At 41.1% G+C, this 27,695-nt stretch overlaps 1 protein-coding gene across 3 annotated transcripts in view; it reads right to left on the bottom strand.

Moving 5' to 3' along the window:
* Positions 1–27,695, bottom strand: part of KAT2B (lysine acetyltransferase 2B) — a 128,599-nt gene that overhangs the window by 60,709 nt on the left and 40,195 nt on the right. For all 3 annotated transcript variants that reach the window (XM_056519961.1, XM_056519960.1, XM_056519962.1), the window contains exons 3-6: positions 26,853–26,998; positions 25,970–26,059; positions 7,753–7,934; positions 4,313–4,504 (exon numbers count right to left, since the gene is read on the bottom strand). In XM_056519961.1, the coding sequence (XP_056375936.1) occupies positions 4,313–4,504; positions 7,753–7,934; positions 25,970–26,059; positions 26,853–26,998 (610 nt within the window). The remainder of the gene's footprint in view (positions 1–4,312; positions 4,505–7,752; positions 7,935–25,969; positions 26,060–26,852; positions 26,999–27,695) is intronic.

Here is a 27,695-nt window from a genome sequence, read left to right as displayed (position 1 = left end):
CTGTCCATTTTAAGAACTGTCCAGAGTAGGAGAAAATCCCCATAGCAAACATATGCTGCTCTGGACTTTGCAAGTAAAACTGACCAAAAAATAGCCTTACAAAAATATCAACAAAGACAATGAAACACAAAATCTGACTGATAAGACCAATTTTAATGTCTGTAAGGGTGTCTGTACACACTACAGTAACGCATACAATACCGGAATACAATGTTTGCTCAGTGATACTGTCGACTCATAAAAGAGGCTTATAAAAAGTACTTTGTGTAGTGGTTATTAGATTTTGCAATCCACCCACATTGTGGTCACATGATTAAGTTGGCATAGGGAAATCTAAATATAGACAGCTTTAATGTGTAGAAACGCAGATTCCCTGACAAGACGCCATTGAGCAACTGTAACCGGACACCACAAGTTTACAATCTTACAAACTGTAATTACTTGAATTATGCGCATTATTTATTGCGGAGTAAAACACTACCCTCTTAGATTTATACACTTAGATACTTTGTTATGATAAACCAATTCTCATCTCCATCCTTCTTGAATTTTGTAATTAAAATTCAAACAAAATAAAAAAACATACATTCCCTATATGGCTGGGCTCACACAGTATTTTTGTCAGTACTTTCAAGTCTACCCCCATTACTAGAGATGAGCGAACTTACAGTAAATTCGATTCATCACGAACTACTCGGCTCGGCAGTTGATGACTTTTCCTGAATAAATTAGTTCAGCCTTCAGGTGCTCCGGTGGGCTGGAAAAGGTGGATACATTCCTAGGAAAGAGTCACCTAGGATTGTATCTACCTTTTCACGTCCACCGGAGCATCGGAAAGCTGAACTAATTTATGCAGGAAAAGTCATCAACTGCCGAGCCGAGAAGTTCGTGATGAATCGAATTTACTGTAAGTTCGCTCATCTCTACCCATTACCTTTTACCATTTGAAAGTCTGAAGGATGAAGCTGGGTTTAGTAGTGTCTGCCTACCCAAATGTCAAAGACCAAATGTAAAGAATAATTGTCCACTGGAGGGGTCTGACCTAAGCCCCTCAATTTAACATACAAGGTAGTTGTAGAAGAGCCCTATCCTGTCACTCCTTCCATGAAGAAAAGTAAAAAGCTGACAATTTCACAGCAAAAAAAACGAAACAAGCTATACAACTAAGTCTAACTTATGAGGTCAAAGTAGCTCACTATGAAAGCTTATGGTCTTGGAAGATGTTCAATAAGGTAAAGATAGACAGGCAATATGCATCTATATCAGCTGTGTTATTTAGACGATACTATAAAGAATTCCAGAACAGAGCAATAGCAGTAAGCAGTCCTGTTAATAGGTTCCTTCCCATTAATTCAGTCATTCCATTTATCTCCTAAACACACTTCATTTACTTTGCTGCTTCTTTGTATTTAGATAACAAGTATACACATTTTGTTTAATGAAGTGTATTTATGTACCTTTGACTACTGGCAACAATTTGATATCTATTAGTTAAACTAGGGATCTGCATTATGGTAATGGGTTTTGCACATCCTAAAAGCTCTGCCTTCTGTAATATCAGCAAACCAAAGGCTTGGCTGTCTCTCCATTGCTTCTATTGGTCTTATATCTATTCCTCTATATACAGCATAAGGATATACAACCCTTGTATCTATTCCTCTATATACAGCATAAGGATATACAACCCTTGTATCTATTCCTCTATATACAGCATAAGGATATACAACCCTTGTATCTATTCCTCTATATACAGCATAAGGATAATCAAGTCCATACATAGACCCATATCCTGATACAAGCCTTTTATGGCTTCAGTGGTTCTTATGTACTAAAATTAATTTTAAGAAATGTATTGCAGAGGTAAAAAGAGGTAAATAAAAAAGTAGTTAGAAACCCATCCTTGCAGCACTGTACCCATCATCTGTATGACGTGCATGTGGCTTCTAAAGCACTCAGTGTCATTGTTGTTAATAAATATGTGCACCTATGTGTATTTTCTGCAATATTCACCCTCTATAACCAGTGCACAGGGCATCTCTTTGGAGGACTTGCCATGGCCATGCATTACATGGCCAACTGCTGATGTTAAAGGTAACCTGTAAAGTGGTCAGTCTTACTCAGTAATTGACAGCTCTCTATCGACACACATATATACACAGCTGCCAATCACTGGGTAGGACCGCCCACAAGACTAGCTAACCCAGAATGAGCAGAGACTCCATTAATAAATAAGTATATATCAATCTGCTTGACTCCTCATGCTCTATAGCAGTGGTTCTTAACCTGGGTTCGGTGAGTCAGTCCTGGGGGTTCGGCGGGGGAGGTTGCAACAGGACAGGCAAACCAAGCAATTGCTTGGGGCCCCGAGCTGAGCCGGTGTTTGCCCTTCCTGTAACGACAGGGCAATCCCCCCCCCCATCACTATTAACTCCCTGCAGCCCCGCGTTAAGTTTAAAAACGCAGGGCCGCCGGGACATAGCGCACGGAAACGAAGGCGCCGAGAACCGGAGGATAGAGAAAGAGGAAGACGACCACCGGTCCCGAGACCTAATGCTATAGCCTGAGCGGTGGTCTGAAGTGGGCAGTACACAGGCATACAGCCTCCAGCCATACACTGTATATGGCTGGAAACTGTATGTCTGTGGGGGAACACTGCCTACATCAGTGGTCTTCAACATGTGGACAACCAGATGTTGCAAAACTACAACTCCCAGCATGCCTGGACAGCCAACGGCTGTCCGGGCATGCTGGGAGTTGTAGTTTTGCAACATCTGGAGGTCCGCAGGTTGAAGACCACTGGAATACATAATGTGGGGGAACACTGCCTGCCTAATGTGGGGGAACTCTGCCTGCCTAATGTGGGGGAACACTGCCTGCCTAATGTGGGGGAACACTGCCTGCCTCATGTAGGGGAACACTGCCTGCCTCATGTGGGGGAACACTGCCTACCTAATATGGGGGAACACTGCCTGCCTCATGTGGGGGAACACTGCCTGCCTAATGTGGGGGAACACTGCCTGCCTCATGTGGGGGAACACTGCCTGCCTAATGTGGGGGGAACACTGTCTGCCTAATGTGGGGGAACACTGCCTGACTAATGTGGGGGAACACTGTCTGCCTAATGTGGGGGAACACTGCCTGCCTAATGTGGGGGAACACTGTCTGCCTAATGTGGGGGAACACTGCCTGCCTAATGTGGGGGGAACACTGTCTGCCTAATGAGGGGGAACACTGCCTGACTAATGTGGGGGAAGACTGTCTGCCTAATGTGGGGGAACACTGCCTGCCTAATGTGGGGGAACACTGCCTGCCTAATGTGGGGGAACACTGCCTGCCTAATGTGGGGGAACACTGCCTGCCTAATGTGGGGGGAACACTGCCTGCCTAATGTGGGGGAACACTGCCTCCCTAATGTGGGGGAACACTGCCTGCCTAATGTGGGGGAACACTGCCTACCTAATATGGGGGAACACTGCCTGCCTAATGTGGGGGAACACTGCCTGCCTAATGTGGGGGAACACTGCCATTGTTGCGAGAGTGGTACTTGCCAAGGTAAAGCCGCACATTTCTGAACTGGTCTCTGAAAGACAACAGCAGAAGTCACACTGATTTGCAGTAAATATTGATTATGTTTTTGTGTGAAAATCATGTTTTCATGGTTTTGTTCTTTGTTCTTAATGGTTTTGTTCATTTTGTGCACCTATGTATAAATATATACTTAAATATATACCTCCTATGCTTTGAATTTGAAAACATCATATTTTATTTTTCCAATTAAGAGGGGTTTGGTGAATGCGCATATGAAACTGGTGGGGTTCAGTACCTCCAACAAGGTTAAGAACCACTGCTCTATAACATGATGCCTGCAGACTGGACAGCATTTTCCACGTGACAGGTTCCCTTTATTGTATTGTGCAATAATATCTTTTTTGCACTGCTTAGAATGCCAGGAGTTTGAGACGCCAGACCTTGATTTCACCAGCTCAACAGCAGTGGATCTGCAATAGCTGCAGCATTTCAAGGAAAATACTGTCACTGTTCCTCAACTCACTAGACTTGACTGACAGATCTCACCCTAGAGGTATATGGGGAAGGACCTGTCAGTCAAGCCCAATGTGGTAAGGAGAACCGACTTTCTGACTATTTCCGCATCTGTAAAACTATCATTTGTCTGAAATGCTTCAGCTCATAGGGCAATGTATTGAGGGAGATTGCGTCTGTTTTATGCTACACATGGTTTGGGCCACATAAAACAGCTGACAGGTTCCCTTTAAGCAGAAAAGGTCTAGTGCTTATTGTGAGTACGTCTTACTTTGGAAAATGGGTCAAAATTAATGTTCTCTTCTCCTGGGGAAGTTTATCTTTCTCCTGCCTGGCCTGTTCCAGCAGCTGCCGTCTCATGACCGTGAACACTGAACGCAGCAATGTACGTCCAAACACCTGAGTGGTTTCGTATCGGTGCAAGCTGTCGCAAAATTGGGGGACGTTGCAGTAACAGAGCCACCTACAAAATTAAGCATAAACATATGTTACAATATTAAAATCTAAAATTTATGATAGTATGATATACGGTTCATTTTCTGGAAAAATAACTTGTCAGAGAAAATTCTATAAGATTTACTTGTTAAGGCTCAGAGGATGCTACTACAAAATATGTCCCTAGAGTTGTGTGTACATCAGAGGTGTTAAAGGGGTACTCCGGTGGAAAACTTTTTTTTTTTTTTTTTTATCAACTGATGCCAGAAAGTTGAACAGATTTGTAAATTACTTCTATTAAAAAATCTTAATCCTTCCAGTACTTATTAGCGGCTGTATACTACAGAGGAAATTCTTTTCTTTTGGGATTTCTTTTCTGTCACGACCACAGTGCTCTCTGCTGACACCTCTGTCACTGTCAGGAAGTGTCCAGAGCAAGAGAAAATCCCCATAGCAAACATAAGCTGCTCTGGACAGATCCTAAAATGGACAGAGGTGTCAGCAGAGAGCACTGTGGTTGTGACAGAAAAGAAATCCCAAAAGAAAATAATTTCTTCTGTAGTATACAGCCGCTAATAAGTACTGGAAGGATTAAGATGTTTTTATAGAAGTAATTTACAAATCTGATTAACTTTCTGGCACCAGTTGATTAAAAAAAATTAAATAGTTTTCCACCGGAGTACCCCTGTAACTTGATGGTGGTTGGTTGTTCTCTTTTCTTATTTCTCTTGGTCTCTCCTTGTAGATTTAAAGGGGTATTCCAGGAAAAAAATGTTTTTTTTATAGATCAACTGGCTCCAGAAAGTTAAACAGATTTGTAAATTACTTCTATTAAAAAAATCTTAATCCTTTCAGTACTTATGAGCTTCCAAAGTTAAGGTTGTTCTTTTCTGTCTAAGTGCTCTCTGATGACACGTGTCTCGGGAACCACCCAGTTTAGAAGCAAATCCCCATAGCAAACCTCTTCTAAACTGTTCCCGAGACAGGTGTCCTCAGAGAGCACGTAGACAGAAAAGAACAACCTTAACTTCAGAAGCTCATAAGTACTGAAAGGATTAAGATTTTTTAATAGAAGTAGTTTACAAATCTGTTTTACTTTCTAGAGCCAGTTGATAAATTAAAAAAAGTTTTTTCCTGGATAACCCCTTTAATATGATTCAGAAGTTTTATTTCTGATGTCATTTTTGAACCAAATGCCCTATTACAGGAACTTTGTTTGACTTAGACCAGTATATTCCATGGGGCATGGGGAGCGATCACATCATGAATACAGCAGAATCAAATGTATTCATAGTTTTTGATCACTCATGTTAGCCTAGGAGTAGAACATTTTATATTAATTTATTTTGGCCAGTGGGAGAAAAGACCTTGTGTATCTCCATCTCTCCCATAGAGGTGCATGGAGGGGGCATGTCGTTCCTGCTCCATGAACGAGGAGAGCCAGGGCACTGTACGGGAGCTCGCGGGAAGCCCCAGGTGGAATAAATATCCTTTACAATAAATTTGCCTTTGTGGGACTACTCCTTTAAGCCCTTTCCAACTCTGAGAGACTATTATAGTCTTTTATCTAACAATAACTACCTCCAATGTATTGATGTTGGAACCCATGGTGTAAATCCATACAGTTTACTCCATGTATACAGTCCATCCACTATTTATGCCATACTTTTATGTATTTGTTTTTGGGTACTGTTTATAATATTCCTTTAAAATCGATTTACAGTTTCCTGTCTAAGAAACACAAGTCAGTTTACCATTAAAAGTTATGGAATGTGTGAAGTACAGCTTAAAGGGGTACTCCACTGGAATTTTTTTTTTTTTTTTTTTAATCAACTGGTGCCAGAAAGTTAAACAGATTTGTAAAGTACTTCTATTTAAAAATCTTAATCCTTCCAGTACTTATCAGCTGCTGTATACTACAGAGGAAGCTCTTTTCTTTTTGAATTTCCTTTCTGTCTGACCACAGTGCTCTCTGCTGACACCTCTGTCCATGACAAGAACTGTACAGAGCAGGAGAGGTTTGCTATGGAGGTTTGCTCCTACTCTGGACAGTTCCTAAAATGGAAAGAGGTGGCAGCAGAAAACACTGTGGTCAGACAGAAAAGAAATTCAAAAATAAAATAACTTCCTCTGGAGCATACAATAGCTGATAAGTACAGGAAGAATTAAGATTTTTTAATAGAAGCTAATTTACAAATCTGTTTAACTTTCTGTTTAACTAACTGTTTTCCAGTGGAGTACCCCTTTAAGACAGACCAGCTACAGGCAGAGGAACGGGATGGATAATTTTAATGAAAACAATAATAATGAAACTAGAATATTATCCTAATGATGTGTATGTAAAATAAATTCCTGAAACTAAAACATTAATAAAGAGGTATTCCGGGCTTATACATCTTATCCCCAATCCAAAGGATAGGGGATAAGATGTATGATCACAGGGATCCCAGCAGCGGGTGCTGCCTTCGAGGCGTGACACCATGGCCACGCCCCCTCATGATGTCACGTCAGACCCCCTCCATTCATGTCTATGGGAGGGGGTGTGATGTCTGCCCCACCCCCTCCTATAGACATGAATGTGGCATGACGTCATGAGGGGTTTGGCCGTGGCAACATATCTCGGAGGCAGTGCCCGACACAGAATGCCGGAGGCTGCACCAAGATCGCAGAGATCCCAGCGGCGGGACCCCTGCAATCATAAATCTTATCTCCTTTCCTTTGGATAGGGGATAAGATGTATAAGGCCAGAATACCCCTTTAAATTATCTCATTTCCAGGGTACATTCCCTAATAACAAAAAATGAAAACAGCATCTCACTTCTTACATTTCTGGAAAGGTCACCATTAGCTGATTGGTGGGGTGTGGATATCCAGCACCCCTCTGCCACTCAGATTTTCAGCTATGAAGGGGTACCTGGACGTACACAATGTACACATTTTAAGAAATGATTGTATATTATTACTGTATAGTGGCCGTGTCAGGTTACTGCAGCTTAGCTCCCATTTATTTCAGTGGAGGATTAGCTGCAGAAATTCAGCACGCCTTCCAGCTTTATCAATCTGTCTGAGACATAAAAGTGTCTGGTGAGCTGTAATTGGTCGCTATCTTTTTGAGACAAAAATCAGACACATTATATCTGTCTCAGACAGATTATGACATCCAGGGCAGTGTGTACATGGGAGTGCCGCAGACGTTTCAGTAGACAGATCACTATTTCTATACATGCACATCAGTACTAACCCCCCATAGATATAACTACCTCATAAAATATATACCTTGTGTAATTGACTTTGTAGGCAGCAATGTCTTCAGCTGGGGATCTCTGCCTCTGTTGTGAAGGTGTTTCTAGGTGCCAGTAGTTGATACGATTTAGAAACATTTTAGCCAACTCTATAATAGTCTGCCGTTCTTTTGCTGGTAAATGACTAAATTTATATTGTACAAAATTATTTACACCCTTAAAAAGAAATAGAAGGAATCAAAAGTTTAGAAATCGCATTTTCATTAGCAGACACATTTCTCAGGGTGCATGTATCAATAGACACTGACAGCCAATTTGTAGTTATGGCATGTTATAGGGGTACTACATTGGAATTTTGTTTCCAAATCAACTGGTTTCAGAAAGTTAAACAGATTTGTAAATTACTTCTATTTAAAAATCTTAATCCTTCCAGTACTTATCAGCTGCTGTATGCTCCAGAGGAAGTTGTGTAGTAATTTTCTGTCTGACCACAGTGCTCTCTGCTGACACCTCTGTCCATGTCAGGAACTGTTCAGAGCAGGATAGGTTTGCAATGGGGATTTGCTCCTGCCCTGGAAAGTTCCTAAAATGCACAGAGGTGGCAGCAGAAAGCACTGTGGTCAGACAGAAAATTACTACACAACTTCCTCTGGAACATACAGCAGCTGAAAGTAGTTTTTTCATATTGGGAGCTTTAAAGCTAACTCACAGTGAAAGTAGTATTAGCTCTTTAAAACATAACTTTTACTAATATTATTTAAAATAAATTGTCCTCAAATCAAATAACATCAACGTGAAGAGAAGATATATACAAACAAGACGGGAACAGAAGGTTAACCATGAACCACATCACTGTTGATCATACCTGCATTGTCAAAGTAAATTACTACACAGCAAAGAAAAGAAAACTGTGTGATGGTCACAACCAATTGTCAGTCCCGACACGTTTCCCCCCCTCCAATATAGATAGTAGGAGCCAATGCGGGGTTCATCAGGGGAACAATGGTAGGAAAACAAACATTGTAAGAATAACAAATGATATGGCTACCCGTTCGTGTTTGCCAAACGAAAGGAAATGATACCAGGTCCAGTAAGGACCACTCACTCATAGTTAATGTGACAGGTGGGGGACACAGGATGGGAGTTTCTCCTCTGCAACCAGCAGCAGCAAGAAAAAGATTACCCACAGTAATCAACCACTGGCATCACTTACTTTATGAGGGATTTTGCCAACTGCCGCAGGGTGTAGTATATCTACCCAAATGCACCTGCCCACTTGATTATATTGGTAAGACCAAGAGGAAATTCCGTAAATGAATACTCAAACATCTTAATGACATTATACATCAGAGAGACACCCCACTGGCTCATCACATCAATGACACTCATGGGTGGAGTCCTAAAGAACTCCAGTTCTGTGTAATTGAGGTGACTCGACTGTCCCTTTGAGGAGGGAACTGGGATAACCGTATTTTGCGTAAAGAAGCAAACTGGATTTATAGATTCAGATCACAGGCTCCTTTAGGGCTCAACGAGAGACCTCACTTTACTTGCTTTATAAACCCATACTAATTGCTACACGATATACCTCCCTTTGGTGCCTATTTTAGTCTATACCGGTCATTATACTATCCTACCTATTTAGCCGCCTATTTTTCGGCATGGAATAGCGCCAAGGTGTTATTTGATTAGGAACTTTAACTATTGTCCCCTCATTCTCTTTCTTTAGTTCCTTCTCCTCTGTCCTCTCATCTATATGGAACAGTTACTGACTTTCTTTGGTAGGGTGTAGTTAGGGTATTTGGGAAGGGCTAGGTTCCAGGCGAGGTCACCCTTATTACAGCGAGTACTCCGCATTAGATAGGTAGGGTACCCGGAGGGACAGGTTCCTGGCAGGGTCGCCCTTTTTAGGGTGAGTGCCCTGCATGTTAGATTGGTAGGAATTGATGAAGATTCCCTCATATCCTGCATGAATAACTATATCTCAATAGAATATCTACACTAATATCCTAAAATAATTCGGTACCCATCAATAGCTCAGTAATTACCAATTACAATTAATATGAGATCATCCATATCTCATTCACTCCATTACCGACCCTCCCTTATTATTACAATTTTTTTAAATTATTTATTATAAACTTATTATAAATTATCTACCACCTATCTCTCATTATCATTCATCAATATTATCACCACCCCCCCTATTCCTATTTCCCCTGCCAACAGATCACCTTCCTTTATATCTATCATATATATTAATTGCATTCTGACACAATCAAATACTATCTCTATTTTTGTATCCATATCGTATCATGTGTGTGGCCGTCTCGCAGTCCTCCCAATTGCAAGGCATAGTGGCTCCTTTTTATTCATGTTTCCCCTGTCCTCCTTCTTACTGATGGCCAATATCACTAACAATACAATAAGCGTTGTACACTGATTCATAGAGGGCGAACCCGCCGCACTGTTGCTATATGTGCCAGTCGCAATGTAACAATGTTAATTGTGCGCATGTGCCGATTACGATGTGACACTGTCAGTGGTGCACATGCACGTCTGGCTTGATGAAGTCAAGCCAGCCGAAACGTACGTTGGGGCAGGCAGTGTCAGTGCACCACATGGGTGAAGGTTTGATAGTAATGATTGTGTGATACTTTCACTGTATGGGCATTTATTCATAATAGAGATTTTGCTATTAGTAGGACAGCTGTCCCAGACCTTCAGTGCACCCTATTACAGTGATATAGTTACTAGTTGTATATTGATCTCCTATCTCCTCCCTGCATATATTGTACAATAATACAATAATAATGTGATGTAAAGGTGCCTAGTTACACTGCCCCTTGCATGTTTTTAGAATCTTTATACTTTTTCCTGTATTTTAAACATGAATTAATAAAGTGAACAATTACAGTGATTATTGCTCTCCTTTTTCTGTGTAAAATTATCTAGCTGGAGCTATACTGACTATTAGCACTTAGACAACCCTGGCACCATGATGAAAGAGTGATTATTTCAGTGACTATGGGTATTATTAATGGTGGTGTTCTGTGTTTAATTCTTTCAATGTTTGTTTTCCTACCAATGTTCCCCTGATGATCCCCGCATTGGCTCCTACTATCTATATTGGAGGAGAGGGGAAACGCGTTGGGACTGACACAATTGGTTGTGACCATCACACAGTCTTCTTTTCTTTGCCGTGTTAGGAATTTACTTTGACAATTCAGGTGGGATCAACAGTGAGGTGGTCCATGGTTAACCTCCTTTTCCCGTCTTGTTTGTATATATCTTCTCTTCAGGTTGATGTTATTTGATTTGAGGACACATTATTTTAAATAATATTAGTAAAAGTTATGTTTTAAAGACTTAATACTACTTTCACTGTGAGTTTTCCCTATACTAGCACCAGATTTATCTTTGCACCAATTACCTTTCTCAGGGATAGCCGAACTTTAAAGCAAAACTGCGCAGAAAGAGGTGATATGTCGTTTTTTTTGTGTGGTGTATCATCTCACATTGAAATTATGTGTTTTTTTATGTTTTTCTAGTAAAAATACTAAAATACTCATGGTTAATGGCTGTGTGAAAAAACTCTAGGCGGTATTACTGTGTAAATATTTTAACAGACCTTGCAATAATACATTTGCAGTGCTGGCCAGGAGTGGATTTATTTACAGATACCAAGTGGTGACTGAGGCTCCAATAAATCAGCAAATATTAGAGGAAATTGTTTCATTCTGTGACATTTCTTGTGCGGCATCTGCTGTAGTACATTGGATTGGAGTAAACAAGTGCACTGACTATAGCAAATTAATATTATCAGGATTTTAAATGACTGATTTGTTCTCCACTGTGACAAGCTGAGAAAGCTGTACGCCATGGCGCAGCAATGATTTTACAATGACAGACTCTTGATTCAGCGTTTCAGGTCTGAAATTGTGCAGTCACAAGAACTGGAATGCTAAATGAACTAAACCAGCCATGCATTGCAACGGTGACGGAATGAGAAACAATATACTATGTGCCAGTGGTTCTAAAACAGAAAAATTCAAGCGGTACATGCTAGATACTGTATATTAGAAATGCTAAAAACATCTTAGTTGACTATAGTCTTGATAATGCTCTATATTAATATATATATATATATATATATATATATATATATATATATATATATTAGCAAAAGAAAAACGTGTGGGGGTACTCAATCTGTCTAAGTGTCCGAGAACTTGGAGTCTGGTTGCTATCCTCGTAGTGCACCAGGATAACTAGGCAAGTAGGGAAATATAAGAATATAGACAGGACTGAAAGTATAAATGTAAATGAAGGGTGTAACAATATCACTCAGACATAAGGGGATGAGAATACAAGGAGATATATGGGAAAAAGAAATATATAAATAAAAATGTATGTTAAAAAAAACATTTAAAAATTTAAAATAAAGTGAAAATAAATCAAGAAATGCAAAAGGTGAGCTGGAGAATAGAGGTCCGGAAATACTGGATAGATAGAGGGTATGTGATATGAATTATGTAATTATGCTCATGCTCTGGGTAATACAAACATACAATTTATTGACTATTAAAAAATATACCAGCTGGTATAGGGAAACACAGGGCCCTGTGGATCCCCGCCGCTGGGACTTTTATACAATAAGTTTAACAGATAAATTAAAATAATAAATAGTAAAAACATGCCGACATCTACAAATGTATGACAAGTATTAGTAAAGTGAGACTAGTGCATCTGTGACTGAGCCGCCTTGTCAACAGATGGTGGTTACAATGTTGCGATGTCACTACAGTACGTTGCGATGTCACTACAGTACATTGATAGTGACCCAGTGGTAATCCATATAGTTAAGAAAGCAAAGTGGCAGTGGTGTATTCTGTATCAAAAGAAACAGCTTCTATAGATGCGATGTTGAGCGCTGCTGATGGTTTGGCAGCCTTAGGTCAGAAAGAAAGTGTCACTTAAAGCAGGGTACTGTGTATCACTCACCCAGACTTAGCATGGAGGGGAAGATGAGGCTTTTCACCACGGGATCCTGGTATATCTCAGCGTAGTTCGAGCTCAGGTAACGGAGTCTGCCTCCCGACAGACAGCTTACCTGGGTGAGTCTGGCTGGCGATATCCGATTGCGTAATCCCTTGTGGAGGAGCACGCGCTCAGCTGTTCTAAATCCGAGTCGGGTCCAGTGCTGGGATGAGTGATCTAAAAAGTGCTGCAATGGATGCTGGGTGTAGTAGTTACTTCAGTATTTGTCTGGCAGTAGGAACAAACGCGTTTCAAGCTTGCTAAGCTCTTCATCAGTGATCTAGAGGTCTTCTGATAGTGGTTGCATTTTATAGAGTAAATGTGTTGGAGCAAATACATGGTGTTGAGCATAAGCAGGAAAATGAAGGGAAAAAGGGAAAAGTTGGACTGGACCTTGATGTTACACATCCGTTTGGGTGTAAGCAAATTAGCACCTTAAATGGGTACTCCACTGGAAATTTTTTCTTTTAAATCAACTGATACCAATAGGTTTTGCAATTGCTTTCATTAGAAAATTTTCAGTATTTCATACTGAAAAAGCCAGTCAAACAACTGCCCCCCTGCCTGCTTAGACACATACTAGTCCTGCTGTGTCCATGCATCATCACCTATGTCATGGACACACTTCCATGATTGACAGCTGTGAGCGCAGGGCTCACAGCTGGAGGAAAAATCCTCCCACTGTCAGCTTGTGTCCCGCTACTGTCAGTGAGGACAAGCTGGGAGTTGAAGTTTTGCTAATGCTAGGGGAGATGTGAGACGACAGCATACTGAGGGAGGGGGTGGAGACCTGCACAGTGAGGCCACGCCCCCTCCCTTTGAGAGGAATTCAGACTAGTGAGCTAAATTAAAAGTGTAATAAAAAAATAAAGGTGATAGACACATAAAAAATAGATGTACATGGTCAGTATTAGGTACTGAGTGATATATAAGAAAAACATTTTTTGTTGGATCTGATGGGCACGCTTTAAGTGCTAGCCACATCTTTTTTGTTTCTCTAGTCTGATTTTGCATGGGTTGTTTTGTTGTTGGAGCAAATTTTATACCTAAGTTAGGAGCTTTCGTGTAAATGATCTTCGCTCTTCCCGTTCATATTGGGGCAAGAAATTTGTCTTGCTTGAGTAGTGGCCAGTGTCTGTTAATTATTTGTTCTATTTTTTTTTATTGATTATTAAAAGGTAAAATTATTTTCATTATATGTTCTCTTCTGTCCTTTTCTTCATTTTGGTTTGATTCGAAGTAAGATTTCCTCTCTTGTTCTCTGATATTGTTTAGTGATTGCTTAAGTTTTCAGGATAATTATTTTTCTTAAATTCTTCCTTTAGTTGCTGAGCCTCCTCTTCAAATTGTTCCTTCCTGTACAATTCCTTTTAAGCCTTCTGAATTGTCCTTTATGGACATTCAGCAGCCACCTTGGAAGGTGGCAGCTTTCAAATAAAATGTAAGAGTTATGGGCAGTAGTTTTTTTTTTTTTAAGTTTGGCATTCTAGTTTGTTTCCTATTGCTGATATTGAGAGGTCAAGAAATTCCAAGTTTTTAGTACTCATACATGGGGTAAATTTCAAGTCAAAATAATTAATATTTATAGTTAATAAAAAGGCTTCCTAGTTTTTTTTCGATGCCTCTCCATATTATTAAAATGTCATCTATATATCTCCACCATAGAACCAGATCTGCGCCAAGCAATGGGGCAATAAAAAACAGTTCCCAATACCTCATAAAAAGATTGGAGTAACTAGGCGCAAATCTGGTTCCCATGGCGGTACCCACTCACTGGTAGTAAAAACATTTATCAAAATAAAAATAATTATGTATTAAAATGAATTTAATACTTTCCATTAAAAAGCCTATTTGTGCTGGGGGGAGGTCACCATATTCAGTTAGAAAGTGAAATGTCACTTGAATCCCCTTCATACAGGTGTAGAGGGAACTTACGTCCAATGTGTTCAAGATCCAACCTTCTTACCAGTGTATATTATCTACGATTTTTATCGTGTCTGTATTGTCTTTTAAATATGAGGCTCAGTGGCTGGAGATATTTATCAGCATACTAAGAAAAGTTAGTAGTCAGTGATTGGATCCCTGAGACAATCACTCTACCAGGGGGTTCGGTAGGATGTTTATGAACCTTTGGCAGGCAATAAAACAGTGGTAATCTTTTCTCAGTACGAAGTAAAAAGTCGAACTATGATTTTGTGAGTATTTTTTTCAGATTTTTGGTGTATTCTAGTGTTTGATCTTTGGGTAAAGGTTTATAGGTTGTTGAATCTTGTAATCGCCTATGACACTCTTCTACATATTTATCAGTATCTAAGATAACATTCACACCACCTTTATCCGCTGAACAGATTGTTATATTATTGTTTTCTTGTAATTGTTTGATAGCAGCAATCTCTTGTTGTGTCAGGTTATTAACCCCTTGGGGACGGAGCCCATTATGACCCTAAGGACGGGAGCATTTTTTGCAAATCTGACCACTGTCACTTTAAGCATTAATAACTCTGGAATGCTTTTACTTATAAATTTGATTCCGAGATTGTTTTTTCATGACATATTCTACTTTATGTTATTGGTAAATTTTCGGCGATACTTGCATCCTTTCTAGGTGAAAAATGCAAAAATTTCATGAAAAATTTGAAAATTTAGCATTTTTCAGGGACCAGTTCAGGTTTGAAGTGGATTTGAAGGGTCTTCTGGTTAGAAATACCCGATAAATGACCCCATTATAAAAACTGCACCCCTCAAAGTATTCAAAATGACAATCAGTAAGTGTGTTAACCCTTTAGGTATTTCACAGGAATAGCAGCAAAGTGAAGGAGAAAATTCAAAATCTTCATTTTTTACACTGGCATGTTCTTGTAGACCCAATTTTAGAATTTTTACAAAGGGTAAAAGGAAAAAAATCCTCTCAAAATTTGTAACCCAATTTCTCTGGAGTAAGAAAATACCTCATATGTGTATGTAAAGTGTTCGGCGGGTGCACTAGAGGGCTCAGAAGCGAAGGAGCAACAATGGGATTTAGGAGAGTGAGTTTTTCTGAAATGGTTTTTGGGGGGCATGTCCCATTTAGGAAGCCCCTATGGTGCCAGGACAGCAAAAAAAAACACATCGCACACTATTATGGAAACGACACCCCTCAAGGAACGTAACAAGGGGTACGGTAAGCCTTAACACCCCACAGGTGTTTGACAACTTTTTGTTAAAGTCGGATGTGTAAATGAAAAAAAAATATTTTTCCACTAAAATGCTGGTTTTTCCCCAAATTTTACTTTTTTACAAAGGGTAATAGGAGAAAATGCCCCCCAAAATTTGTAACCCCATTTCTTCTGAGTATGGAAATACCCCATATGTGGACGTCAAGTGCACTGCGAGCGAACTACAATGCTCAGAAGAGAAGGAGCACCATTGAGCTTTTAGAAAGATAATTTGTTTGGAATGGAAGTCGGGGGCCATGTGCATTTACAAAGCCCCCCGTGGTGCCAGAACAGTGGACCCCCCCCACATGTGACCCCATTTTGGAAACTACACCCCTCACGGAATGTAATAAGGGGTGCAGTGAGCATTTACACCCCACTGGCGCTTGACAGATCTTTGGAACAGTGGGCTGTGCAAACAAAAAAATTTAATTTTTCATTTTCACAGACCACTGTTCCAAAAATCTGTCAGACACCTGTGGGGCGTAAATGCTCACTGTACCCCTTATTACATTCCGTGAGGGGTGTAGTTTCCAAAATGGGGTCACATGTGGGTATTTATTATTTTGCATTTATGTCAGAACCGCTGTAAAATCAGCCACCCCTGTGCAAATCACCAATTTCGGCCTCAAATGTACATAGTGCGCTCTCACTCCTGAGCCTTGTTGTGCGCCCGCAGAGCATTTTACGCCCACATATGGGGTATTTCCGTACTCAGCAGAAATTGCGTTACAAATTTTGGGGGTCTTTTTTTTCCTTTTACCTCTTGTGAAAATAAAAAGTAAAGGGCAACACCAGCATGTTAGTGTAAAAATTTTTTTTTTTTACACTAACAGGCTGGTGTAGACCCCAACTTTTCCTTTTCATAAGGGGTAAAAGGAGAAAAAGCCCCACAAAATTTGTATTGCAATTTCTCCCGAGTACGGAAATACCCCATATGTGGCCCTAAACTGTTTCCTTGAAATACGACAGGGCTCCAAAGTGAGAGAGCACCATGCGCATTTGAGGACTAAATTAGGGATTGCACAGGGGTGGACATAGGGGTATTCTACGCCAGTGATTCCCAAACAGGGTGCCTCCAGCTGTTGCTAAACTCCCAGCATGCCTGGACAATCAGTGGCTGTCCGGAAATGCTGGGAGTTGTTGTTTTGCAACAGCTGGAGGCTCCGTTTTGGAAACGCTGCTGTGCAATACGTTTTTTATTTTTATTGGGGGGGACAGTGTAAGGGGGTGTATATGTAGTGTTTTACTCTTTATTATGTGGTAGTGTAGTGTTTTTAGGGTACATTCACACTGGCGGGTTACGGTAAGTTTCCCGCTAGGAATTTGCGCTGCGGCGAAAAATTTGCCGCAGCTCATACTTGAAGCAGGAAACTTGCTGTAAACCCGCCCGTGTGAATGTACCCTGTACGTTCACATGAGGGGGGGGGGCAGCTGTTTCAAAACTACAACTCCCAGCATGCACGGTCTGTCAGTACATGCTGGGAGTTGTAGTTTTGCAACAGCTGGAGGCACACTGGTTGGAAAACCTTCAGTTAGTTTCAGTTACCTAACTCAGTATTTTCCAACCAGTGAGCCTCCAGCTGTTGCAAAACTACAACTCCCAGCATGCATGGTCTGTCAGTACATGCTGGGAGTTGTAGTTTTGCAACAGCTGGAGGCACACTGGTTGGAAAACCTTCAGTTAGGTTCTGTTACCTAACTCAGTATTTTCCAACCAGTGAGCCTCCAGCTGTTGCAAAACTACAACTCCCAGCATGCACGGTCTGTCAGTACATGCTGGGAGTTGTAGTTTTGAAACAGCTGGAGGCACACTGGTTGGAAAATACTGAGTTGGGTTCTGTTACCTAACTCAGTATTTTCCAACCAGTGTGCCTCCAGCTGTTGCAAAACTACAATTCCCAGCATGTCTGATCACAGAAGGGCATGCTGGGAGATGTAGTTATGCAACAGCTGGAGGTACGCAACTACAACTCCCAGCATGCCGAGACAGCTGTTTGCTTTTTGGGCATGCTGGAATTTGTAGTTTTGCAACATCTGGAGTGCTACAATTTAGAGACCACTGAACAGTGATCTCCAAACTGTGGACCTCCAGATGTTGCAAAACTACAACTCCCAGCATGCCCAGACAGCAAACAGCTGTGTGGGCATGCTGGGAGTTGTAGTTTTGCAAGATCTAGAGGGCAGTATAGAGATCACTGTGCAGTGGTCTCTAAACTGCAGACCTCCAGCTGTTGCAAAACTACAAATTCCAGCATGCCCACACAGCAAACAGCTGTCTGGGCATGCTGGGAGTTGTAGTTTTGCAACATCTGGAGGGCTACAGTCTAGAGACCACTATAGTGGTCTCAGACTGTAGCCCTCTAGATGTTGCTATGCAACTACTCACCGGCTTCCGTCGCATCCGGGAGCCGTCCTCTTCTGCCGCACGCCGCCGCAGATCTCCGTCGCCGCCGCCGATCCCCGACGCTCCGCTGCCTCCGGAGGGGTAAGTGGACTCCGGCGCCGCTCCTCTTCGTTTTCCCCGTTCTGCCCCGCCTATTGTGGGAGGGCAGGACGGGGAAAACGAAAGTAAACCCCTCCGCCCCAGATCTGCTATTGGTGGTCGCGTCTAGACCACCAATAGCAGGGATAGGAGGGGTGGCACCTCTGCCACCTCACTCCTATCGCTTTAGGGGGATCGTGGGTGTCTTAGACACCCGCGATCCCCCTTCTATTCCGGGTCACCGGGTCACCATAGACCCGTAATGACCCGGAATCGGCGCAAATCGCAAGTGTGAATTCACTTGCGATTTGTGACGATCGCCGACATGGGGGGGTCTAATGACCCCCCTGGGCATTTGCACAGGGTGCCTGCTGATAGATATCAGCAGTCACCCCGGCCCGGTCCCTGCCCGGCGCGCGGCGGGGGCCGAAATTCCCACGGGCGTATGGATACGCCCTTCGTCCTTAAGTACCAGGACGCAAGGGCGTATGCATACGCCCTTCGTCCCCAACAGGTTAAAGGGGTACTCCGGTGGAAAACATAATTTTTTTTTTTTTAAATCAACTGGTGCCAGAAAGTTAAACAGATTTGTAAATTACTTTTATTAAAACATTTTTACCCTTCCAGTACTTTTAAGCAACTGTATGCTACAGAGGAAATTATTTTCTTTTTTTAATTTCTTTTTTGTCTTGTCCACAGTGCTCTCTGCTGACACCTCTGTCCGTATCAGGAACTGTCCAGAGCAGCATAGGTTTGCTATGGGGATTTTCTCCTGCTCTGGACAGTTCCTGATACGGGCATCAGGTGTCAGCAGAGAGCACTGTGGACAAGACAAAAAAGAAATTAAAAAAGAAATGAATTTCCTCTGTAGCATACAGTTGCTGAAAAGTACTGGAAGGGTAAAGATTTTTTAATAGAAGTAATTTACAAATCTGTTTAACTTTCTGGCACCAGTTGATAAAAAAAAACGTGGAACTTGGTGATGTATTCCATGTTGTTGACGTTGCTTTTCCTGATACAAATTCGGTATTTGTTGTGTTGTGGACCGAGTCCTAATTTTTTTTCTTATAGTGTTGTGTTGTCTGTCCTAATGATGCATATCTATTTGATGTGGCAATGGGATAGTGTGCAGTTGTCCTGATATGTTCCTTGAAATTGTATACACTTCGTTCCGGGATCTGACCATGTCTGTAGTTCGTAGTAGGTTGTATATTCCGGGATTCTTGTTTTTTATACATTTTTCCAGACTTTTTGTTGATGATTTCTTGTTCTAATTTGAGAGTGTATGATGGTGGACTGATATTTGTAGTATTCATCATCCTTTTCAAATGTCTCTAGTTCCAGCTTCAGATCCATAAGGTCTTTTCCAAGTTTTTTGACAATCTTCCTCTCCATGCCAAGTCGGGGTGAGTGATACACAGTACGCTGCTTTTAGTGACACTTTCTTTCTGACCTAAGGCTGCCAGCGCTCAACATCGCGTCTATAGAAACTGTTTATTTTGATACAGAATACACCACTGCCACTTTGCTTTATTAACTATATGGATTACCACTGGGTCACTATCAATGTACTGTAGTGACATCGCAACGTACTGTAGTGACATCACAACATTGTAACCACCATCTGTTACAGTGACGAGCCGCACCTTCAGGGACACGCCGGCTCAGTCACAGATGAACTAGTCTCACTTTACTAATACTTGTCATTCATTTGTAGATGTCGGCATATTTTTACTATTTATTATTTTAATTTATCTTTTAACCTTATTGTATAAAAGTCCCAGCGGCGGGGATCCACAGGGCCCTGTGTTTCCCTATACCAGCTGGTATATTTTTTTTATAATCAATAAATTGTATGTTTGCATTACCCAGAGCATGAGCATAATTACATAATTCACATCATATACCCTCTATCTATCCAGTATTTCTAGACCTCTATCCAGCTCACCTTTTGCAATTCTTGATTTGTTTTCACTTTATTTATTTTTTTAATGTTTTTTTTTACCTACATTTTTATTTATTTGTCCCATATATCTCACTGTATTCTCATCCCCTTATGTCTGTCACTGTTGAGTGATATTGTTACAACCTTCATTTACATTTATACTTTCAGTCCTTGAGAATATATATATATATATATATATATATATATATATATATATATGCTTGAGAAAGGCTCTATTGTCGAGCCGAAACATAGCTTTTCTGCACAGATGTGTGAATAAACCCACGCTTTTATTGGAATTCTGGTGTGCCGCTTCTACTTGTTTTTGGATACTATTTGGGAATCGGTCTGTTCCTGAAACCTGGCACCCGGGCGGATCTGGAATCCTTGTGCACGGTGCTCCCCTTGATCTACTATTGCTATATATTATATATATATAGATATATAAGGAAGAAAATGAAGCAGCACTCTCAAGAAGAAAAATAAATCTGTGGGTGCTAGCAGTCTCGGGGACCCCGGTCCTGGGTCCAAAAAATTGTAAAAGGAAGAAAGCAGCTGAAGCACACCGGAGTATCACAAAATGAAAAAAGGGTTTATTCCAGCTAAAAATAAGACAACGTTTCTGTGGTCTCACACCACCTTTCTCAAGTCTGACTTGAGAAAGGTGGTGTGAGACCACAGAAACGTTGTCTTATTTTTAGCTGGAATAAACACTTTTTTCATTTTGTGATACTCCGGTGTGCTGCAACCGCTTTCTATATATATATATATATATATATATATATATATATATATATATATATATATATATATATATACAGTCATGGCTGTAAATGTTGGCACCCCTGAAGTTTCTCCAGAGAATGAAGTATTTGCTATAGACATGTTTATCCCCTTTGTGTGTATTAGAATGAAACCAAAAAAGGGAGGAAAAAAAGCTAATTGGACATAATGTCACAACAAACTCCAAAAAATGGGTTGGACAAAATGATTGGCACCATTTCAAAATTGTGGAAAAATAAGATTGTTTCAAGCATCTGATGCTCCTTTAAACTCACCTGGGGCAAGTAACAGGTGTGGGCAATCTAAAAATCACACCTTGAAGCAGATAAAAAGGAGAGAAGTTCACTTAGTCTTTGCATTGTGTGTCTGTGTGTACCACACTAAGCATGGACAACAGAAAAAGGAGAAGAGAACTGTCTGAGGACTTGAGAACCAAAATCTCAAGGTTACAAGATCTAGATTTGCCTTTGTCCATGATGCGCAACATTATCAAGAAGTTTGCAACCCTTGGCACTGTAGCTAATCTCCCTGGGAGTGGACGGAAAAGAAAAATTGTGGACATTTTTTGGTTTAGTTCCAATACACACAAAAGGAATAAACATGTGTATAGCAAAACGTGTTACTGCAATAATTTTCTGTGATAAATACTTCATTTTCTAGAAAAAATTCAGGGGTGCCAACATTTACGGCCACGACTATATATATATATATATATATATATATATATATATATATATATATACATACAGATTAATGTTTGACCCACCATTATGAGTACATTTCTTGTTTTAATGTTTTTATTAGTTTGTTTTCATATCATTATATTTAAAATAAATTCTAAACTGCACACAGACTGTCATGTCGCTTCCTATTTTGTGGAGATCACTTTTCAGTTGTACATACGCTTGGAGTAGTGTCAGCAGAAAGGCAACACCTCTATAGTAAAGCTGAAGGCAGATAACACAGGATCACACCACTGACAATAGGTGACGGATACAGCTTCTCCACCTGTTCCCTACATAGTGACAACTGCACCAGTGACAAAGCATGCTCACTAAATTCTTTGAGATAAATCTCTAGGGAGTTTCTTCTAGATAAGTGCTTCCTTGAAAGCAAATCCATGGAACTACAGTTTCAGCACACATGCAAGTTGACTGTTCCCATATTCATCATAAAAAAAATTAAAAAAGAATAAGAAAAAAAAAGATACAATCTGAAAATAATTTTGTTTCTTTCCACAATCAGGACTAGATATGTGCCAAGATCCTTAGCAGCCGTAACACAAAAACGCAAACTTAAAGCATAACTGCAATTACGCTCTGACAGCAGGATATCTGAATCTCTAGAACCTTCATAGCGAAAGGAAGTGTGGTGGCCCAGTATGGGATGGTGTTGCCCCATACCTTTCCTGCCCTGTCCGGCAGTATCCCTCAGTGTCTCCAGGGCCCCCTGTAGTTGTTTCCCCATTTGTACATATGTTTTCTATTATAAGATGTGTTATACCTTTAATAATATGTACCATGTGATTGTTATCCAGGAGGTGTCAGTGACCAGCTGACCACAAGGGTGACCTATGGGCTCCCTGCTAGTCTCCCCCATATAAGTCCTGGGTGGATCTAGCTTCTCTCTCCTGTTGCTGAGGTCCGCACTGGGTCAATCTGTCTCAGTGTGTGTGTCCAGAGCATTGTTGGCCACAAGCCCAGTCTGCAGCCACAGTCAAGTGCAAGTAAGCTAGATCTGCAATATTTGTCAGTCACCAGTCAAGTCGAGTCTGTCTAGTCAACATGGCCTGCACTAAAATACCCAGTCCTACTAAAAGTCCCAGCGAGCCTGCAAGGTCTCTGAATCACTGGTCAGCTCCTGGGGCCCTGGCTGCACTGTAACCAACTGTCTACCCTCAGTAAAGATACAGTTGTCCGTAACTTGGCATCGGAGTCTTTATTACCTCCATGCCTAGACCAGGATCTAGCGTTTATAGACTAAATCACGCCCCGGTGTCATGAATACAAGGGTTCAATACAATACCATCTGCCCCTATGGTAACAACATCTGCCCTGCACCACACACCCCGCCACCACACAAGACTTGCCCAAGACTACATTGATCAGGATACAGATCTGCCTGAAGTCTCATGCAAGTCTATGAATGACCATATCATGATTGCCGTAGTCTTGGGCTACGAAGATGCAGGGGATCTAAATAGATATCCAGCTGCCAAGATTGCTGTTATGCTTTTAATCATTCAAATAAACACTATTGCAAGAAACACATAGAAAAATTGGCAACAAAACTACCGAATACAGGGCTGCACACTGCTGTGGCAACAAAAAAAAATGTACAGATAGAAGGTTGCGGCAGCACTCTTAGTCAAATAATGGGGGCTCTCACTTTTTTAACAAAACATGTAAGAACTATTGATGTTGATTAAACTGTTCTAAAGATCAGTTTATTTGTATCAATAAAGTGTGAAGTGATATGAGGGACCAGACAGAGATCAAAGAAGGTATCATTGTTGGTGCGCACCTGGTAGGGGCATCTGTGACCCTAGTTGCTGAGCTGAAAGGTGTGTCAAGGTCTACGGTTTCTTAGTATGCAAACACCAGCAAAACATCTGCAAAACATGAGGGGGAGGGGGGCGCTTCAAAAGTAAGCCTTTTCTGTAGTATATAACAAAAAAAAAAGTTTACTCACCTCCTGCGCTCCAGCAATATCTCCGGTGTCCTGCTCTGGTCCCACGCAGCAATCTTCTTTCTAAACCACAGAGTGACTGTTGGGCCCAGGAAGCTCCCCGGCCCAGTGTGTCACATTGCTGCTCAGCCAGTGATTCACTTTGCGGCAGTGTTACACACTGGACCCGGGAGCTTCAACGATCGCTGCATGGGACACGGAGCGGAACACTGAAGACATTGGTGGAGCACAGGAGGTAAGTAAAGGTTTGTTTTGTTATATACCACAGAAGGGGCATACTTTAAAAAAAAAAAAAAACTGCCACTGGATAAACTTTTTAAAGCTTGACTTGAAGGACAGGAGAGCACTTCATCGAATGTAGCCAAAAACCATAAACCTACAGGCCCTCATATTACAGCAGAGTTGAAAGCAGCATGTGTTTTTGGCTAGAATTCGACAAAGTGCTCTTCTTGCATAAAACTTTGATTTTTGACCACAGCTACTTTTGTCTGCAGATGCTTTGCTGGTCTTTGCTTATTGAGATTTGATCAAGAAAACAGAAGACCTCGACAAACTCATCACCTCGGGCCAGACTCCGCTACCAGGTGTGCTCCAACCATCATTCTCCTTTTACTCCAAATGAACAGATAACAGCACAAGTTAAAACGTTTATTATTATAGCCATATAAGCTACAAGATTGAGAAAAAGGGGGCTTTACCAGGGATGGCAATGTTTGTTAGGAAGAGTTCAAATAGAACATGTAAAAATAGGGATATTTCAGTTATTTTGTCTGGAGGGCAAACAGGAATACACCAAGTCTCATTTCTTAGACTGCAGCTGACACTTGCTATAAAACGTTTGTGCTTGTGGTTTAATTTTTAAAATATTTATCCTTAAAGGGGTACTCCGTTGGAAAACATTTTTTTTTCCAAATCAACTGGTGCCAGAAAGTTAAACAGATTTGTAAATTCCTTCAATTTATAAATCTTAATCCTACCAGTATTTATCAATTGCTGTATGCTACAGAGGAAGTTGTTTAGTTATTTAAAGACTGATCACAGTGCTCTCTGCTGACACCTCTGTCTATGTCAGGAACTGTCCAGAGTACAAGCAAATCCCCATAGCAAACCTCTCCTCCGCTGGACAGTTCCTGACATGGACATTGGTGTTAGCAAAAAGCAATGTGGTCAGACTGGAAATCAGTATTCAACTTCCTCTGGAGCATACAGTAGCTGATAAGTACTGGAAGGACTAAGATTTTTAAACAGAAGTCATTTACAAATTTGTATAACTTTCTGGCACCAGTTGTTTGAAAACATGTGTTTTCCACTGGAGCACCCTTTTAAGTTATATGACTGCATTGACTATATTAGTCGTGGCAAAGTATTACTACTTTAGAGAGCCACTGCCATCCATTCATTACACGGATTCTCAATATTTTCAGATTTAAAGGGGTACTGCACTGGGCAGCCTTCTGGCTGTGTTCGGAACATTTAGTTCCGAACACTGCGCTCGCGCTGCGTGGGTCGGCCATGCCCCCTTGTGATATCAGACCATGCCCCCTCAATATAAGTCTATGGGAGGGGCGTGGCGGCCATCACGCCCCCCTCCCATAGAATTGCATTGAGAGGGCATGGCCGACCCCCGCAGCGCAAGCACAGCTTTCGGAACTAAATGCTCCGAATGCAGCCGGAAGGCTGGCCAGTGGAGTACCCTTTTAATTCTTCATTTTTATTGTAGTGTCAGTGCCAGGAAGTGATCGCTCCCAGAGCTCTCCGCCTAGTTAGAACAGAGAAGTTGTGGTAGTCGGCTTGTTGTCTAAAACTTTTTTTTGTAGTACAAAATAATATATAAATTCCAGCAATATATTACTGTACAGTTTATGTCATATACTTTTGTCAACAAGGCCCTATTACGTTCTAACATCTGGTTTACATTTTAGCAACATTTTCTGTGCAAACCGTCGCACAGAGGCAGAAAAAAGGTAATGAAACAAGAAGCTATCATTAGTGTAGCTGGCTGAAAGGCCAGTCTATATAAAGATTTCAGAAATGAAAACATTTCTCAGAGAAGGGAGCTAATCCTGTGTAGATAGTGGCAAATGTTTAGCTGGAAAACCACTATAAAAGTTATTACCTGTTCAATACTGGGCTTTTCGAATGGTGGACTTTCCAGAGATCCTTCCACTACGGGCTTCCCCATTTGCAGAATGCATTTCCTTAAAAGCTGGATATGAAATGTAAGATGTTAAGACATTCGTGTTTTGTCTTAGGCTGGGTTCACACTACGATTTGTAACTACGGTTCCCGTATACGGCTGGGAGGAGGGGGGGCGGGGCTTAATCGCGGCGCCCGCACTCAGCCGTGTATGGGAACCGTATTTAATGCATGTCTATGAGAAGAACGGAGTGAACCGCTGCTCCGGTCGGCTGTGTTTTCGTCCGTATGCGGTTTCCCGACCGCAGGCAAAAACGCGGTCGACCACGTTTTTGCCTGCGGTCGGGAAACCGCATACGGCCAAAAACGCAGCTTACTGGAGGCTGCGGTTCACTCCGGTCGGCTCATAGACATGCATTAAATACGGTTCCCCTATAAGGCTGAGTGCGGGCGCCGCGATTAAGCCCCGTCCCCCCTCCTCCCAGCCGTATACGGGAACCGTAATTACAAATCGTAGTGTGAACCCAGCCTTACTTAGTTTACAAACTTGGAATGATTTGTGTAAGTCATATAACAATTGTTAAAGAGGTTAGCTGCTTATAATGTACTAGTTTATAATTGTGATACCGGAGATATCACTGATCTGTAGACCCAAATGATTTAAAAAATCCATCTAATTGTATAGGATAAACCAAATTTTAATAATGCTTTTGGTTAGGTACAGCCTATTTACATAACTATAGGAATATGGTTTATTTATAAGCATATAGGCCAGTTTCAGATCAAGGTTCAGGGCTTTCAAATAGAAATCTAACCATGTAAATGCACATGAAACAATATCAGATTTGAAAGGCTTCCACTACCTTAAATAGATAAAAATAGACTTGTTTGGTATCAGCATCTTCTTCTTTGTGTACACAAGTGAACAAGTATTCCACATCTAGCGCAATCCCCAGAAGTCTATTAATTTCTTCTTCTGATACAATCTCCAAATGGGAAACATGTGATGCTGAAAAACAGTAAGGTAAGGAAAAACTTAAGGCTTAAATGCTGGGTTATTAAGACTGTATCACTAAAGAACTTAATGCTAAAGATAAAAATGTCAGGACTGAGATTTTGTCTAGTCGAAAAACATAATTTAGCCCAATCTAACTAAGGCCAGTTTCATTAGACACATGCTTATAGCAGTATTTACAACATTAGAAGCAAGATGGCAACATAGCAGGCCTTTTCTTTGGTTTGTCTTTGTTTGCTTATGACATTACCTATCTCACTCATTACGAACGCGCTCTCAACACAATGAGGTAACACCTGTTTTCAAAAACTGATACAGTAAAAAAATTAGCTGACTCTGTCTGGCTCATTGAAATGAATGGGGTACGGCATGGATCCAGTGGGAATATGACAGCAGCCGGTTTTCAAATTCCCCCGCCAAATGTTGATGTTAATGCAGCCTAAGTCTGGCCCTTTATACTAATAATGTCTGTGCTCCAACTAGTATGTTCAAACTGATCAACAGCTTCAAGCCATTATAAGATCACAATCACCACATTAAAGGAAAACTTTCATCAGTGTAACCGCACTAACCTGCGAGTGACACTAATGACAGCAACCATACTTACGTATTCGCGATCTGTGCTCCCTTAGTTCCAGTATCTTCATCTGTCCCCTGCGTTCAGCTGGCAGGCTTTGGACACAGATGGGGC

This window comes from Hyla sarda, chromosome 5 (assembly GCF_029499605.1).
Source record: "Hyla sarda isolate aHylSar1 chromosome 5, aHylSar1.hap1, whole genome shotgun sequence".
Taxonomy (NCBI): Eukaryota; Metazoa; Chordata; class Amphibia; order Anura; family Hylidae; genus Hyla; species Hyla sarda.
The sequence above is the reverse complement of the archived record's forward strand: the minus strand, read 5'-3'. Positions and strand labels throughout refer to the sequence as shown.